Source organism: Eucalyptus grandis, chromosome 11, assembly GCF_016545825.1.
Source record: "Eucalyptus grandis isolate ANBG69807.140 chromosome 11, ASM1654582v1, whole genome shotgun sequence".
NCBI lineage: Eukaryota > Viridiplantae > Streptophyta > Magnoliopsida > Myrtales > Myrtaceae > Eucalyptus > Eucalyptus grandis.
Genome location: NC_052622.1, coordinates 42,250,818 through 42,267,637, shown reverse-complemented (window position 1 = coordinate 42,267,637; position 16,820 = coordinate 42,250,818). Strand labels below are relative to the sequence as shown.

The window sequence follows — 16,820 nt, the reverse complement described above, 5'->3', positions numbered from 1 at the left end:
TCAAGACTCTTTAAGTCCATCTAATTTCGCCTTTTCCGCACAAACTCCTGCCTCATCCCGAGAGGATCCCTACAAAAAGATCCACCCATTCATCCCCACGCGACAAACCCCTCGAAGAATCTCCATCCGGCAACGGGTTCGCAGATCTAAGCGAGAGGGACGTACCTTGGGCAGAAACGAGAGGCTGAAGGAGGAGGAACTGGCAAGCGAACACGAAGTGCAGAATGAACGCCGCGTAGAGCCATCCCCTCCACGCGATGCCTTCCATGGCCGAGGAGAAGATCGACAGATTCATCGCGAGATTTTCGTCTCCCTGCGCGATTCGTGATAGATAACTTATTATGGCGACTCCGATTCGGAGACTACGAGGCAGAGGAATTTGGAGGAAGAAGAAGAAGAAATAGTTCCGTCGCTACTGAGTTCGTGCCGGGAAGAGGGAGGAGAAGAGGACTTCGCGAGAGGTTACACGTAGCTCGGGCCTATGGGCGAGCTCCACGTGGGCTCTGGTTTGTTTACCTGCCGTAGTCAGGTTCAATCAAGAGGCGCCACGGCATGGCCGGGAGAGCCAGGTCAGATCGCTTTGAACTTTCGTTAATTATGCGAGAAGTTCCGTTACCAAATAAGACCCGAACAAGCTTCTTATAACCCGATTAGTGTTATCTAAAGATCGGAAAGTCGAATCTTGAATGCCCAGACATATCGGTTCTCTATTTTTGGCAAACATATGCCCCGAAGTGACCTAACGGATCCTTGAGAAGCTGGAAGTTGAGATTATTATTAACTTACGATACAATATAAGTCACTAGGAAAAATCCAAACTTAGTCACTAGGAAAAATCCAAACTTACCAATGATGAAATTCTCTTGGTTATCTTTATTGGTTTTAATCACGTGCTCGTAGAATGGACTGAAAAATAGCCAATTAATTTTGAAATGAGGAAGATATGGAGGGAGACATTGAATCTAAAGAATATTAGGTGCTGGAACCAAAAAGCAAATTAGATTTGGATCCATGACATGAAAAAGCTACCAAAAGACATTATTAGTAGTTTTTTTTTTTGAGCAAATATTAGTAGTTCACTAGTCTTTTAGCAGCTCTTTACACAAACGACTTGGATACAATAAACTTGAGCACGATAAATTTCTACATAAGCAATAAAACCCAATTGCAGTATATCAACTCAATCCTTCGCCAAGTTATGGCAAAGTCCACTTTTTAGCAAAGTGAAAACGATAAATGATATTATGTCACAGGCTTTTTTTGGGGCTTAAAAAAGAGAATAACAAGCTAGAGTCCTTGTAGATAGAAAATTCAATTGCCGGCACTTTCTCTGAAGAAAAGTTCTTATAAATTTGCTATGTCATCGTGGACCACTTAGGATTGAGAGTAATAATGCGGCGGTAGCATTGAATTTGATGTCCATTGAACTAAATCTCATTGCTCCGCCAGTGGAAGGCTGAGCAAAGAAGTTGTAATCCAAGTCTTCTTGAACTTTCACGATGCCCTCTAATGCCTTGATGACCATGGACATGATAGATTGACCTCTTTATATAGTCTCCTTGCATGCACCATGTGGCAAAAAAAGTCAGAAAGACAAGAAGAAAAGCCAAAAGCAAAATGTCGAAATTGATATGATAGGAAGACGGAAAATGAGAGGGGGAAAAAGAATACTTGGTCCAAAATCTTACATGAAAAATGCGACCAAGCTCAAAATCTAGAATTAGTTGAATCTTGAATTTTTTTTATTGGAAAGAGTATCAGAAATTTTTTCGCTTATACATTATTTGATTTGATGTACGTGCTCTTAAGCAGCTTTTTATAGTAATGATGGCAAATTTCCAATGGGAGGATTTTGTTGAACTTTTCTCTTTATAAAGAACTTAGAAATTGATCATACAAAACTAAAAAGTTTACCGGTCTATTGTATTCTTTGCATGATACTTGGAAATTTCCACTAGGTTTTTCCTCTCGAAGAACTTACTAACTCGATTTGAAGCGGTGAAGTTATTCTTTAAAGAGCATAAAGACTCGATACAAAAAAGATTTACTTAAAAAGTGTCTCAAAAACACTTATTATGCAACTAAATATAAAAATATTGTGACTCCTAATACATTGATTGTCATTATAATATACCCGATTACACATTGAAGATCGAAGATCCCCTCAATACAAATATTTAATAAGTATCCAGGATATTCATTAAAATGATCATAAATCAAAATAAAGTTTGTTGATATCAAATACGAGTTCAAGTTAGAAAACATACCCTTACCTTCACTATCCATGAATATGACGCCCATACATACACATCACAATCAACAGAAGAGCCACAGTGATCACCCCTCCTGCCCAATTTCTTTATTAAAAATAAAATCAACTCATCATTTTTTTCCTACTTAAAAATTAACTCTGTTACTTCCTTCATCATGTTTCTTTGCTTTAATTTTATAGGGTTTTCTAAAATTGGTCAACCGAATTCTCTAATATATTAATATCAATTATTTTTTTTATCGATGGTTATGTAAGTTATACTTATAAAAATAGTAAAATAGTAAAAATACATACGATTTTTTTTTCTCGATAAAAAGCATGATCTATGTTACAAAATCTCCTAATCTAATATAATCTAATTCACCAATTATATTCAACAAAAAAAAAGGATTCACTAATTATTAAAGAGCATAAAGTTAGGGCGCGTTTGGTAACGATTTTGTTTCCAGAATGCATTCGATAAAAATAATTCTTTTTTATTCGTTCTCGGAACAATTTCTAAGCATTTTAAATCGTTTGGTAATCTGTCCAAATTTTTTGATTTTAGAATAAAATTGCGCTTGATACCATGCTCATTGATTATGTTCCAAATCAATTTCTTTTAATTTTTAATTATTTTTTTCCTTTATTTTTTTTTTTTCCTTTTTCTTCCTATTCTTCTTCTTCTTCTTCTTCTTGTGGCCGGTCGCCAAACCAAGAACCAGCTAGACGAGAGTCGGCCACCTCACCGAAGCGTCGCCGGCCCTCATCGGCCGAGCCTCGTCGGTGGCGGAGCCGGCCTCACGGGGGTTGGGCGAGGCTTCCTAGCCACCGGCGGGGCTAGGCGAGCCTTGCTGGGTTGGGCGAGGCCCGCCTAACCACCGGCGAGCTCGCTGGACCGGTTGCCGGCAGAGCGGCGGTGGGCGGTGGCGGACGGCAACCGCCGGATGATGGTCGATGAAGAAGAAGAAAAGAGAAGAAGAAGAAGAAGAGTTGGTTTTGATTCTTAGATTTATTTCCGGAACAAGAATTAAATTTTTTTTTTTTCTTGATTCTATTTCAAATCTAATTTTAGAAAAAAATAGAAATTTATTTCTAGGAACAAAAATTTTACCAAACGCAATTTTATTTCCAAATTATTCCCGAGAACAAAAATGAGAATCACTGTTTGGATGGTTACCAAACATGCAACTATTGAAATGCGTATCTCGGAAGAGCGAATACACTCTGGGCAGAGCAAACAAATTCTCTCCTTTTGTTTCTTCAATTGTCATCTCTGCAACGCACCCAAATGCTTCTGTACTCATCGTCTGGCCGGACAAAATCCCTCTCTCTCTCTCTCTCTCACTTCCTCGCTCGCGGCGGCGACCTGCGATGGAATCGTGGATCGTGGCCCCCCCTTTAATTGATCGTTTCATGCATCATAGGAAGTTTTTCCTCCCACTGAGTTGGTGATCGCTGGGCTGAGGTCCGTTGATCCTATTTTGTCGCGAGGATGGCGATTCTAAACGGTGTCTGTTGGTACTTTATTGGTCATAGAAGTTGCTATTTAGAACCCTTTACCTTGTTGTTTTCATCTTTCTCCTAGGCTATATGCTACAGCTTTGCTGTTATGAATACTTAAGAAGTTACACCATTAGTTACAGGATCCTTGCTTGCTCTCTCTCTCTCTCGAGATGTAGTCAGGGTGGTGAACTATCGATACTGGGAAGGTTTCTATGTGGGGAGGGTTTGATATTACAATAGGATTACTTTACGCGATGATCATTTCAGATGTCGTGGAATTTTTAAACTGAAGATTGATGGCAGAAATGAAAATGCGTTGATTAAGACAACCGGTAGTATTCATTCTATTTTTCTTCGTCTAACATTTCTTTTTGGTGTCTCTATGCAAAATCAGTGGCAATGATGATCCATCAATTACTCACATAGAAAGCCAGTTGCTCAGGGTTTAGACTATCACGTTGCCTCCAAGAGGCCTTAAAATTAGCAGCACCTATTGCACACAAAGAATGCCCATTTGTGCTTTTTTCTGAACATTTGCTGGTTTATTTGTCTAATATGGACATTTTTTACCAATTAGATACTCGAATAGAAAGTCCTTCTCTTAGGCTTGAGAGTATATTAACATCTTCACATAGGCCAACAAGCATATCGCAATGATTATATATAGTAAGTACCTGCCCAGTGCTTATGGTTTTCTGGTTATCTACCAGATTCATATCAATTAAAGTGGACATAGTTTTTACTTAATCATTGTTTTATGATGCACATAAAAGTGTACATTTGATTTAGTTTTTCATAATGCCCGATGAATGTAAAGTTGCAGAAACACTGAAGTCATCGAAAAGAGAATCACAGAGGGTGTCAAATTGCGCAGACTAGGCTTATAGTATCTCCCAGCCTTAATGTTCCAAGCATGATGGCTTGATACCATTGGGACCTAGAGTTAAATTGAATTACCTCTGGCATCGACTAAGTTTGCCTGTTTCTATTGTGCAGGTTTTGTTGGGTACAGGTGGTATGATTTTTCCTGCTTGGCTATTGTTATATGGAGAATTTGGAAGGACTGTCTTCATATGCAGGTGAGGATTGTTGGATCGTGTGGCATCCACCTACGTGAGTTTCTCTCTCTCCCTCTATCTCTCTCTATCTCTCTGAGAAAGTCTTGTCTGAGTGCCCTTTTCGGTCATGTTTGAGTTGATAAGAACAGGTGCTTAAGAGGTTATGCAGCCTTCTCTTCATTTTTCCAGAATGAAACAAGTTATGTAGTCTTCATTTTACTTCATTTGGTAGTTATTATAGAGGGGCTTTGTTTAGTTAGATGTTGATGACTAATTTTAGCTAAGTCATAGCTTTTGCTATATACATTTTGAACTGCAAATGGTGATGCAGGCCCTTTTTTGATTTATCAGGTGATTGAAGAAGCTACCTAATTTGATTGTGTGATCCCATCTTCTGGACTTTATGGTGCCCTGCTTCCTTGGAGTGTTTTTCGATGGTCTGGTTCCTGGAATATCAATCGATCTTTATTGTAGTAGGACTTTCCGATCTCCTCTGATCAATATAGATCTCCACAACTCGACTTAACTTTTTCACAGGGTTCTAGTTGTTACCATGAGAATGAGGATTTTGCTGATTAGCCTTGGCCCTTCAGATCTGCGTGCACTCCTGTGGAAGTTCCATGTATTGTGGCGACACTCTTTTGTAGTTAGGGGTGTCAACGGTTTGACTCAGTTCGGTTTTTTTGAAAAACGAAACCGAACCGTTAGAAAAAACTTCCGAACCGAACCAATTTCGGTTCGGTTTGGTTCGGTTTTTCGGTTTTTGCATTTGTTTTTTTTCGTTTTTCGTTTTTTTTTTTCTTTTTCTTTTTCTGTTCAACTCAAAATAATCTAAATTAGTCTGGAAGTCTTCCTTCGTTTGGAGAAACTCTTGAATCCTGCAGATAGAGAAAAACTTAATGAATAAGGCACTCGTGAGAATTATCTTGCTCACATACAGCTAAAACAGAGTACCTTTCTTCCGGGAACAAAGTCGATTGTGGGACCTCCAGTGCCTTCTACTGCAACAACTCCTGCTAGCTAAAACAGGCATTTCGCTCATAATGATCAATACTCACAATTGATAGACCATTTTTAATAGTAACCACTAGAATTGATCAGCTAAATATAACATTATTCAACCACTAAACAACCAAGAAAAATACCAGTTGAACTAGACAGAGGAGATTTCCTATAAGCAACCGAGAACTAAATTCCCAGAGGACTAAAAATAAGATAGATAAAGATTTGCTCCTAAAGCATCTGAAATTAGAGAATTTGTGGGTTATGCCAATTAAGGGCTTCACTACGTGCATGCATATTAGTTTTGAAGATGTTGCATGCTGGAGGGCAGAAAACATCAAAGTTACATGGTAAGAATTCGAAGTCTTTTTCAAACTAAGCTTGTTATATCAAGAATGATTTTGTCCACCTATTTGGTGAGCCAACTCGTGATATGTAAGACAGAAGAACCAATCCTTTACACAGTCTTTTCACCTGGTATAGATCTGCATGTGTAATCCTCGGACATTTGGACTTTACCTCCTCTGTATCCAACAGAAAAGCAAATGTAAATATACTCAGAGGGTTTGTACGCCAAGTCATTGAGTTGGCGGATAATCTCGGAGGGTTTGTACGTTGGAATGGAAGCGATTGCTGTTATGACATCCAAGCCTGTAATTCAAACGTAACCAAGACGTGAACAACATGAGAGAATGATAACACACAGAGGAACATACTAGGTGTTCTGTCATATAACAGTAAGCATGTAAAATGCAAGGAAGGAGTCAAAATGCCTTCAAAGTAAATCCCAGCTAAATGTCTTCAAGAATTAAAAATGCTACTTTGAACCACGAAGAACTTTTTCTTCTGAAGTAATTGCTCAGTTTGATAATCCATACCGTCCACATTTTGCAGTTAAAGAACTGCAAATGTCATAGAGAAAACAAAAGCTCCCACAGAAAAATTGCCTGAGAATTAAATGGCCGTATCGCTGCAATTTTCAGAGTTCAAATTCTCTAAAAGCGCAAGTTATGTCTTGGGAAGGATTAGCAACTCTACTCTTGAACGAGTTCCATTTCAGAAACTCGTGCCCTATCGAATTCGATTGTTCGTAGGAGTGCCACTCTGATTAGCCTATACTGGTATACTAGAGGAAGATTTATCCAAAGTCATGAACCTTCAGTAATGAGGATTGGAAGAGATATGACATGCATGGGCACTTGCTTAGATGATCCAGAAAGCAAGTCCATCTTAAAACTCTTGGGTCTTCACTGGCAGTGTATAGTTAAGCTACCTATCGGTACTGAGGAAAAGAAAGTTTGCAATGCAAATGACAGAAGAGAGGGACTTCTACTTGGTCATCAATAGAAGCAACATGACCCGACGCTTGATAATGCGAATGCCGCGGTCAGCATAAAGATTGTGATTACCCATGTCATGTCAGATCAAGAATGAACTGAAAATGGCCAATCTGACAGCGATATTGTTCTGTTAAATGCAAATTCTACACTCAAGTGGCAGTTTCAGCGATTTGTATAGATTGCATTCCAATCACACGCCGCAAAATCAAACTCAAAATTGCTGTACCAAACATGAACAATCAAGGAAAAAACAATCCAATTCCCATGAGCGATTGGCTAATGGTTTTATCGGTTTGTTGGTTCGGTTCGGTTTGGTTAACTGATAAAAACCAAACCAATAAAAAAAATGGTTTTTAATGAAAACCAAACCGAATACGAACCAAATCGAAAAAATCGAATTTTTCGGTTCGGTTCGGTTTGGTTTTCAGTTCGGTTCCTGACACCCTTACCTGTAGAGTTGAGGACCGGGAGTTAGTAACCCTTTAACAAGAAGTGGAATAATGCTTTCCCGGCGTGCTCCCTGTTAGAGGGCCTTGTGAGATATAGTTGAGTTTCCAATGAGCGATTGGCTTTTGTATCGGTGTGATCATTAATTCAATATCAAGGAGCTTGATGTTGTGAGATTGTCGTGACTAAATTTTCGGGTGCACCACATAGAATTTGGCTAATGGATTGCTATGCCTAGAATTAGCTCGGGCTCTCCCAAATCCATACCAATTCGTGACTTAGATTCAAATATTTAGCATGCAAAAAGGGAGTTGCCACTAATCAGTTTACGGTAGGTCGATTAGACACCTAAGTAAGAATTATTTTACTTCTACAAACCAGAGACTTTGGGTATGGGGACTTAGTTACACTAGACTTTTCTAATGCCCTTTCAGTACCTTTCTCTTTTTATTTCGAAAAAAAATGTTTTGTAAGCAGCTTGAATTAATTTTAATTCACTTCCTTAACATATGAGGTGATCACACGAGTGCGTAAACCACCAATTTAACACTCAAGAAAGCAAATAAAAAGATTACCTTATAGCAACGAAAATATCTGCAGTGTTAGAACAGAATTCACATCGACAATCCTAGATATAATTTCTAATTGACACACAATTACTCAATTTTTTTTTTCACTTATTTAATGAGAATCGTGCAATGCATGCTACTAATCTAGCATAAAATGATATGACATGGCAATATGACCTACCTATATGACATAAATAAAATGCAGTCTATCCTAAGGAATGAAATTGATTTATTCTAAGGCAATTTATTGGTATTTTCCATGAAATTCGAAATTAAGAAAAATGCAAAATTATCTAGCTAGATTAAGATATCAATCCAACTTATATTAAGAATATCCTAATTTAAACTAAGATATTATCTTAATTTAGCAATCTCTAACTTAGGATGCAATCTATCTAAAAAATTAATCTAAACCTATAATTGAAAAAACACGCAATCTTATCCTCATATGCAATGACGTGCAAAGAATGCACTAATTCTACATGACATATGCGTGATGATTTTAGTGTTTTTTTTTATTATATAAAATTCAAAATTAAAATTGCTAAATAATTAAACGTGCAATTCAAGTTTAAAAAAAAACTAACATCCTAAATGAATGCATCTTTTTTGGATTTTTATTTAAGGAATTCGAAATAAATAAATTTCCTATTCTAAACATGCAAAATAACCCCTAAAACAAGTAATATTCTATCATGAACCTAGTCTGACTCAAATATATATTTTTTGGGTTTTTCTTTTACGAGAGCAATCAAATAAAGGCATCAAGAACAGCACGGCACCAAATCACCATGTCCATTTAATTTTGGGAAATAAATTGACGAATCGTATCTCGCGCATGAGATCGGATTGATCAATTTTTAAATAAAATCACGAATCGTATTTCGAGCGTGAGATCGGATTGGCGATTTTTCCGTATGATTGCGGATCGTATTTCAAGCGTGAAATCGGACCATTAATCATATGCACGTTGTGAAATTAGGAAAATTTCCTAATTCATGAGGGATCAAGAGATTTCTTGAATATGACAATACCGATCAAACATTCAAAGAAAGATTGTGATATCACAAATTAGGTAGACATATATGAAAATCAAATAGTCTTAACTAAATCACAATGTCGCGCGGGTGACCTTTCCAAATTCGGACGGATGATGGGTCACGGGAATCACAGTGAGGAAGATCGACGATCCGTAGCACGCACGGTCGCTCGGTAATCGTCGGACGTGTTCCACAAGACCGAGTACTTTGGAATTCTATCCAAGAACTTCAGCTTCTTTTCACTTTGCTATCAAGCTTCGCCTTTTTAATAAAGGCTTGGGCAAAACAGGACAAATTTCACCGCTTCTTTTGTATTGGGAACGCCCTCTTGTGCCCATTGAAGAATCTGGTGTCAGTTGAGTTGTTCAGAGAATCATCAAAGCGGTTGCGGCGGGTTCAAGACTTGCGAATGGATGACTCGATTAAATTGCCTCTAAATGGACGTCGGGGCGGCCGTGGGAGATGACCGATGCTCACGGAGACACCTGCAAACACGAATACCGTGAATTCAAGGAACGACGACGCTTGGCTTGTGGTGAAATTCGCTGGGCACTGGAGATCGTCTATTGGTGGGCATCATTGGAGGATGGCGGCGATGGTTCACGGTGGCGAGCGGTGATGGTTCACGGATGGGCAGCGAGACCTCGTCGAGACTCACGGCTGAACGGTGACTCAGCCGTGGTGCTTGCGGCGCTCGATGATGCTCACGATGCGGTCAGCAAGAGCTTCAGATAACCTACGAAAAAAAAAAAAAAAACAGAAATTCTGCAAGTTGCGGAGAGGCGGCCAGTATGAGACGTTCACTTATGAACCAGACCAACGGAAAGCTTCGAGGGTGCTCCTGGAACGTCGGGAATGCCGCAGGACACAGAGACTGGCACGGCGATGGCTGCAACGTGGAGTTGGACCTGCGAACAGCAAAGTAACGACACCTTCTTTTGCCTCTTTCGGCTTGAACTCCACAAGGCAAAGACCACCGCCGCAAAGTCTCCTCCTTTCTCTATATTTGTGCGTTGAGAAAGTGGATCCTTAAAATTCTGACTTCATCGATCAAGCTCTCCTTTATACATTGACTTCTGAATTGCTCTAAGTTGGGTTGGATCTTTCAAGAGTGATACAAAACCTAGATGCGGCGACAATGACTGGGAGGCAATAGGGGATATCTCGTCGCACAATCAAGGATGCTTCTTAGACTCGACAGCAACTTCGTTGGAGAATGTCGACGGAATAACAAGGGGCAGCCACGAGCGCACTCTCTCGTGTTCTCACGTGTATTTTCTCTAGTCCTCTGAGAATAAAATTGCCGACCCCCCTTTCTCTTAATTCTGTGGCCGTGTACGGAATTCTGTGGCCTCCTTTTTATCGAAGGAGAGCACTCCTTTTATATGCAAAGGAATGGAGCCCTCCAAGGAAAGAAACAAAATCACATATTGCATGGTCAAGATACGATTTCTTTTTTTAATTTCCTTTCACCTTTGACCATGCAAAAATTGTGACACATCCGCATCCTTTTCTTTCCTTCATTTCTTTTCTTTCCACCATCATATCATGAAAAATATTAAATCGCCATTCCTCATAAGTTAATTTTCGGTCATCAAAAAATAATGGGCTCGGACTAATTCCCACTCTTCATGGGCTTAGCCTAACTCGTCGAATTAAAGCTTAGAACCATCAATTCAAGCCCATCTGTCATCAGCCCAATGCAAATGCAATAATAACGAATAAATGCACCTAAAATTATATGCTATGCATTCTAATATGTCTTTAGGGATAAAATTAATCCCTAATTTTTATGCAATAAGTAAATAACCGAGTGGCCAAAATTTATGTGTCAACAGAGATGAGATAGTTATCACCCTTTATGAAGGTGCATATGATCTTGATTGCAGGAAATATAAAATTGTCTAGCTATGACTTCTCAAAGCATTGTTCATCAGCTTTTGGCTAAACTAATTTTGCAGCGGCGTTTTCTCTTAGCTTCACGATGGTTGTATCTAGGAAGTCCAGTTGAATATGTTCACAAGACTTCGCCTATCTAGGAGTTTCTCCGTCCGTTTGAGTTAGTAAACACACATACTTGAAGAAAAGATAGTGATCACCCTGGCTCTGCTGGTGGGTTTTTGGTGGTTGTTTTGTTAATATTCGAGAGACACGTACTTAATACTACGTGCTTCTCATGGAGAATAGATGTACCAATCTTACAGGGAATGAAAATGTGAGCAGTATTTGGAAATTTTGTTATACCTTATGTAACTTGTGATGAGTTTGTCAATTCCATTATTAGGTTACTCAACAGCTTACTTCTCCAGAGAGAGAAATGAAAAATAGTCACTAAGTCAAAATCTTACACAGTAAACCTTGATTCACTCATAACTAAAACAGCAAGGGTTTTTTAGTGTGGCTTGGCATTCTCTAATATTTATACTTTTTCTGTCTTGGTATTCTGTTCCTTAATGTTAATGAATTAATGAGCCCTCTCCGTGTGGCTGTATGCACTTCTAGCTCTCCATTTGTCAAATATCTGTTGCATTAACTATCGGGAAGAAAATGTTACAGCATTACGTAATTGTCTCTTACTTTGAGCTTCAAGTTATATGGAGACTACCTTGACATCTTTTAGGGGGAAACAAGCGAAGAAAAGAATGCTGCCGTGTCTCTTTACACTCTTGTATTTTCGCATGGCGAGCTGACACTGTGAAACAAGAGTTAACTCCTCGTTTATGAGCTGGATCCAGTTTGGGCTACTGTAAAGAAAGAAATGGACCACTGTTTATTGATATTGAATATGCTGTATTTCTGATGCTTTTGCATTGCAAACGGTCTTATGTTATGCTCGAGATGTCTCGGGAAGTCATGTACCGTATGTCATTTTCTTTCTTCCTCTCGGCCTTCTTTCTGTGTGCGTATCTTTTTTATTTTCATAATCGCATTGGTTTTCTTGTCTTGTCTTTTACGTTTCGGGGGATATTATGTACTGATTATCGTTTCTCTGTGCGATTCGTGATAACTTACCATCGCCACTCCGAGCGAAGAAGTTCCGTCGCTAATGAGTTTGTGCCGGGAAGAGGGAGGACTTTGCAAGAGGTTACACGTAGCTCGGGCCAATGGATGAGCTCTACGTGGGCTCTGGTTTTTTGACCTGCCACGATAAGATCCAAGCGAGAGGTGCCATGGCATGGCAGCGGGCACGTCAGATCGCTTTGAACTTTCATTAATTTTGCGAGCAGTTCCGGGACCAAATAAAACCCGGACAAGCTTCTCAGCACGTTTGGATCATGATGAGTAAAGACAGTGGAAAAGCCGAGGTTATTGAGAATGACCAGTGTTTAGTTAAGATCGGAAAGTTGAATCAAACATGCCGATTATCTATTTTTGGCAAACATATGCCTCAAAACAACCTCAACGGATCCTTAAGAAGTTGGAAATTAATAGTATTAACCTAGGATACATCAAGAGTCATTGGAAAAAATCCAAAATTACCAACGATGAAATTCTCTTCTTATTATTATCGGTTTTAATAGTGCGCTCGCATAACGAACTAAAAATAGCCCATTAACCTTGAAATGAGGAAGACATGGAAGGTAGAGTCATTGAACCTGAAAGATATTAGGTATTATTGGAACCAAAAAGCAAATCAGAATTGGATCCATGTTACTAGCAGCTAACTAGTCTTTTAGCAGCTTTTTCCCTAGGCTAGCACACAATAAACTTGAGCACGACGGTTTCTACATAAGCGATAAAACCCAATTGCGAAATCCTAACTAATTCAATCCTTTGGCAAGTTATGGCAAAGTCCACTCAATTGGCAAAAGTGAAAACAAGAAATGATATCATGCCATAGGCTTTTTTCTTGGCTTGAAAAAGAGAATGATAAGTCGGAGTATTCACAGACTGAAAAATTCAATCACCCACATGTTCTACCACTGGACATATTGGGAAGAAAAGTTCTTTTAAATTTGCTATGTCATCGTGGACCACTTAGGATTGAGGGTCGTAATGTAGCAGAAGAAGTGAATTCGACATCCATGGGATTGAGTCTCGTTGCTCCACTAGTGGAAGGCTGAGCAGAGAAGTCATAATCCAAGTCTTCTAGAACTTTCTCAATACCCTATAATGCCTTGATGACCATGGACATGGAAGGCCTCCTTATATAGTCTCCTTGCAAGCACCATGCGGCAATCCTCATCATATTCACTGCATTCAGTCCATTCAGTTGCATGTCATCACTAGACTTATCCACAATGTCCAGCAATCGTTCCTATTATGCCTTTCTCTTAAAAAGGCTCAGTAAATGCATGTCTTCTTCATCTAGAGAGCGATCCAAGATTTTTCTCCCACACAATATCTCCAAGATAACCACGCCAAAGCTGTACATGTCGACCTTTTCAGGATTGCTGCACTCTGCCATTCAGGGGGCAAATAACCAAGAGTTCCTCTCATAGTTGTGACGATTCGGCTTTGGTCCTTGCCTATCAACTTGGATAACCCAAAATCAGCAACCTTAGCATTGAAATTTCCATCCAATAGGATATTTTGGGGTTTAATGTCTAAGTGAAGTATCTTCTTTATGCAATCTTCATGAAGATAATTAAGTCCTTTTGCTATATTGAGAATGATCTTCTTCCTTTGTTGCCAGTCGAGAAAACATTCATTGGATCTGTGAAAGATCCATCTATCTAAAGACCCATTCGACATGTACTCATAGATAAGGAGCCTGTGGGATTTCTCATCACAAAATCCCACGAGTCTTACCAAGTTCATATGATGGATGCTGCCAATAGTCTCAACTTCGGCTAGAAAAGATTTCTTAACTTGGCCAAAACCATTAAGGCATTTTACCGCAACTTTTGTGCCATTCCTTAGAGTACCTTCGAAAACAGAACCAAAGCCGCCTTCGCCAAGCTTGTTACTGAATTCTTTTGTGATGGTTTTTAGATCGACATATGCGAATCTAGTGGGCATTCCGGGTACATGATCAAGGTAAGCCTCCTTTGCTTGATTATCATCTTGATCAAGGTAAGCCTCCTTTGCTTGTTTATCATTTCTCTTTGAACAAACAAAACTATGGCTACAATCAAAATCATCATGGCAAAGAGAGCTCCTAGGCTGGACCCGAGTATGACAGGGAGACGGTTGCTCATATGATTATCAACCGGAGTAAAAGGAGCATCATTGGCCACATTTTGCACTTTAAGGTAAGCAATAGAACTATAGGAAGTAGAATTATAGGAAAACCTTTTCTGGGCAATGTTAATAAGTGAAAACACCTGAGTTGGTAGGTAACAATTGCCGCTAGTGCGCTCTGATTCATACCAGAATATAGCTGCTTTGCATGAACAGTTATTTGCGCAGGCCTCTTTACAACTTGAAGCATTTATGTTCATGAGATCTTCAGTGAGACTGAAATACTTGAGACCGAAAAACATGACATTTTCAAGCTCCATAAGACTTTGATTTTTTGAAGCCCCACAAGACAATGGAACATTCTCAAAACACCCAAGATTAGGCTTCGTATCATTTACTTGCTGGAAATAGCTCGCCCCACTTGAAGCCGGACAACTACATTGCCCATCGGAGCAAATTCCATATCGCCCACACACTGTTGGATAGTCACAGTCACTGCTGAGTTCCTTTTCAAAAAGATCAGCCACTTCTAGCCACATAGATCCACTAAACTCATACAACCTCAAATGCCCATCCGAGCACAGCTTCATGTATTGAGTAGAAGAAGCTTGAGGGACTGAAATAAAGATCCCATTTGAGGTAGAATTTGAGAACCAAGATAAGCTTCCATTTACAAACTCAACATATAAAATCTCGGGAAATTCTTCATTCAGATCTGGAGTACCCTTGAAATAGATCTGAGGAGGATTAGTCTCCACTTGAGCTATTAAAGAAATGCTATTAAGGGAAAGCGTAATCATGCCGTCAACGGTCCAATTTGTCTCAGAAACACTCGCCATCAATCTTTGCCCCTTCTTCAACTTTTGTCCGAGGACAAGCGAGTCGGTTGGCTCATCATGAGATTGCCAAACAGTCACATTGTCCTTATCAACCAACACGAGGTTCCCGAATCTGTCAAGTTCAAGCCTACAATGGACTTTCCAGAAGTATTTGTGGACCAAGCAACCATATTATCAACATCTGTCAACACCAAGCCATCGGACGTGAGGTCGAACGTCGCTCCTTCCTTTACGGGATTGTTTCGATTGGCAGACCACACTACTTGTGGACTAGGGAAATAAGCAGGTATGCCGCTATCAGTGTGAACTACGACGATACAAATAGCAAAGAGGTAAGTGCCAGTTACCATTACAGTAGAAGCCGCCGACGTAGCCAAGGCTAGAACCTCTTTTGAATCAGAGTATAATTGCCCGCATCAACGATCCATCTTCATATCGATATATCCTAGTACTTGCTACGTTATTGTCCCATCGATTTGAACCCCCGCAGTATGGGTATTCTTCATATAGAGGTAGAGCGTCAATGAAGTTTGAGAATGATGATAGAAAAACCAAGGAAAAGGAAAGGAAGAAGGAAGGGTGACCGCAAAGTAAAACCATGGCCTGCTGTCAAACTTTGAGCAGAGAGATGATTGAGAAATGGAAGAGAGGAGGGGAGAAGATGGGATTTTCTTTTTTGGGTGGTTTGGGTTGGAAGAAGAGACTTGCATCTCGTCAAACAAGAAAAGAAGTACGCGTCTTTGCCCAGACGCCGCACAAGTAGGAAAGAAAAAGAAGAAAGGCCAAAATCAGCCGGTCCTCCCAGTGGTGATTGTCCTAATATTCCATCTGCACACCTGCATGTGCGTGACGCATCCGCCTATCTTTTCTCTTCTTTCCTCTCGTACTCGGTATGATACGATGACGAAAAAGAAAAATACCGTGTCCAAAATCTTAAACGAAAAATGCCATCAAGCTTTAAACTTTTTGTTGGTTTAGTTGAATCTCGAAAATTTTTATTAAAAATATTATCAGAAAATGCTTTCGATTATACCTATTTTTCTTTGTCACACGCACACTAAAGTGGTTTTTTAATAATAACAATGGCAAATTTTTGTGGGAGGATCTCGTTGAACTTTTCTATTCATGAAAAATTTAGAAATTGATAAAAGTTTACCAATCGATTGCATTTTTGTTTGCATAATACTTGAAAATTTCCACTAGGTTTTTTCCTTCCGATGAACTTTCTAATCCAAGGTAAAGCAGTTAAGTATCTTTAAGAAGTGTAAAGACCTGATTTTTAGAGGATTTACTTAAAATGTGCCTTGAAAACACTTATTAAGCAACTAAGTAAGAAAATATTACGATTCTCAATACATCAATTGTCATCATAATGTACTTGATTACATGTCAAAGATCAAAGATCCCCTTAATAAAAATATTTAACAAGTGGCAAGGATACTCATCAAAATGGCAATAAATCAAAATAAAGTTTGCTGATATCAAATACGAGCCGAAGTTCGAAAATGTGTCCTCATCTTTGCCATACATGAATATGACATCCATACAATACACATCGCAATTAATAGAGGAGCCACCGGGGATCACCTCTCCCCACCCATTTCTTTATAATAAAAATAAAATAAAATAAAGAATAGACTCATC

At 39.2% G+C, this 16,820-nt stretch overlaps 1 protein-coding gene and 1 long non-coding RNA gene across 4 annotated transcripts in view; one reads left to right on the top strand and one right to left on the bottom strand.

Annotated features, from left to right (window-relative positions):
* Positions 1–16,820, bottom strand: part of LOC104426550 (dnaJ protein P58IPK homolog) — a 99,767-nt gene that overhangs the window by 4,454 nt on the left and 78,493 nt on the right. Inside the window, exon 1 of one of the 2 annotated variants that reach the window (XM_010039652.3) lies at positions 166–430. The exons of the other annotated variant lie outside the window; for it this stretch is intronic. Coding sequence (XP_010037954.2) covers positions 166–295 — 130 coding nt within the window. The 5' untranslated portion in view covers positions 296–430. Of the gene's footprint in view, positions 1–165; positions 431–16,820 lie in introns of those variants that run through there. 2 annotated transcript variants of the gene reach the window in all.
* LOC120290021 lies at positions 3,493–5,435 on the top strand. 2 transcript variants are annotated; one of them, XR_005547893.1, is made up of 3 exons: positions 3,493–3,772; positions 4,754–4,836; positions 5,167–5,435. It is a non-coding gene; the product is annotated as an uncharacterized LOC120290021 (long non-coding RNA). The 2 variants fall into 2 exon arrangements; XR_005547894.1 differs by having other exon boundaries at positions 4,754–4,870.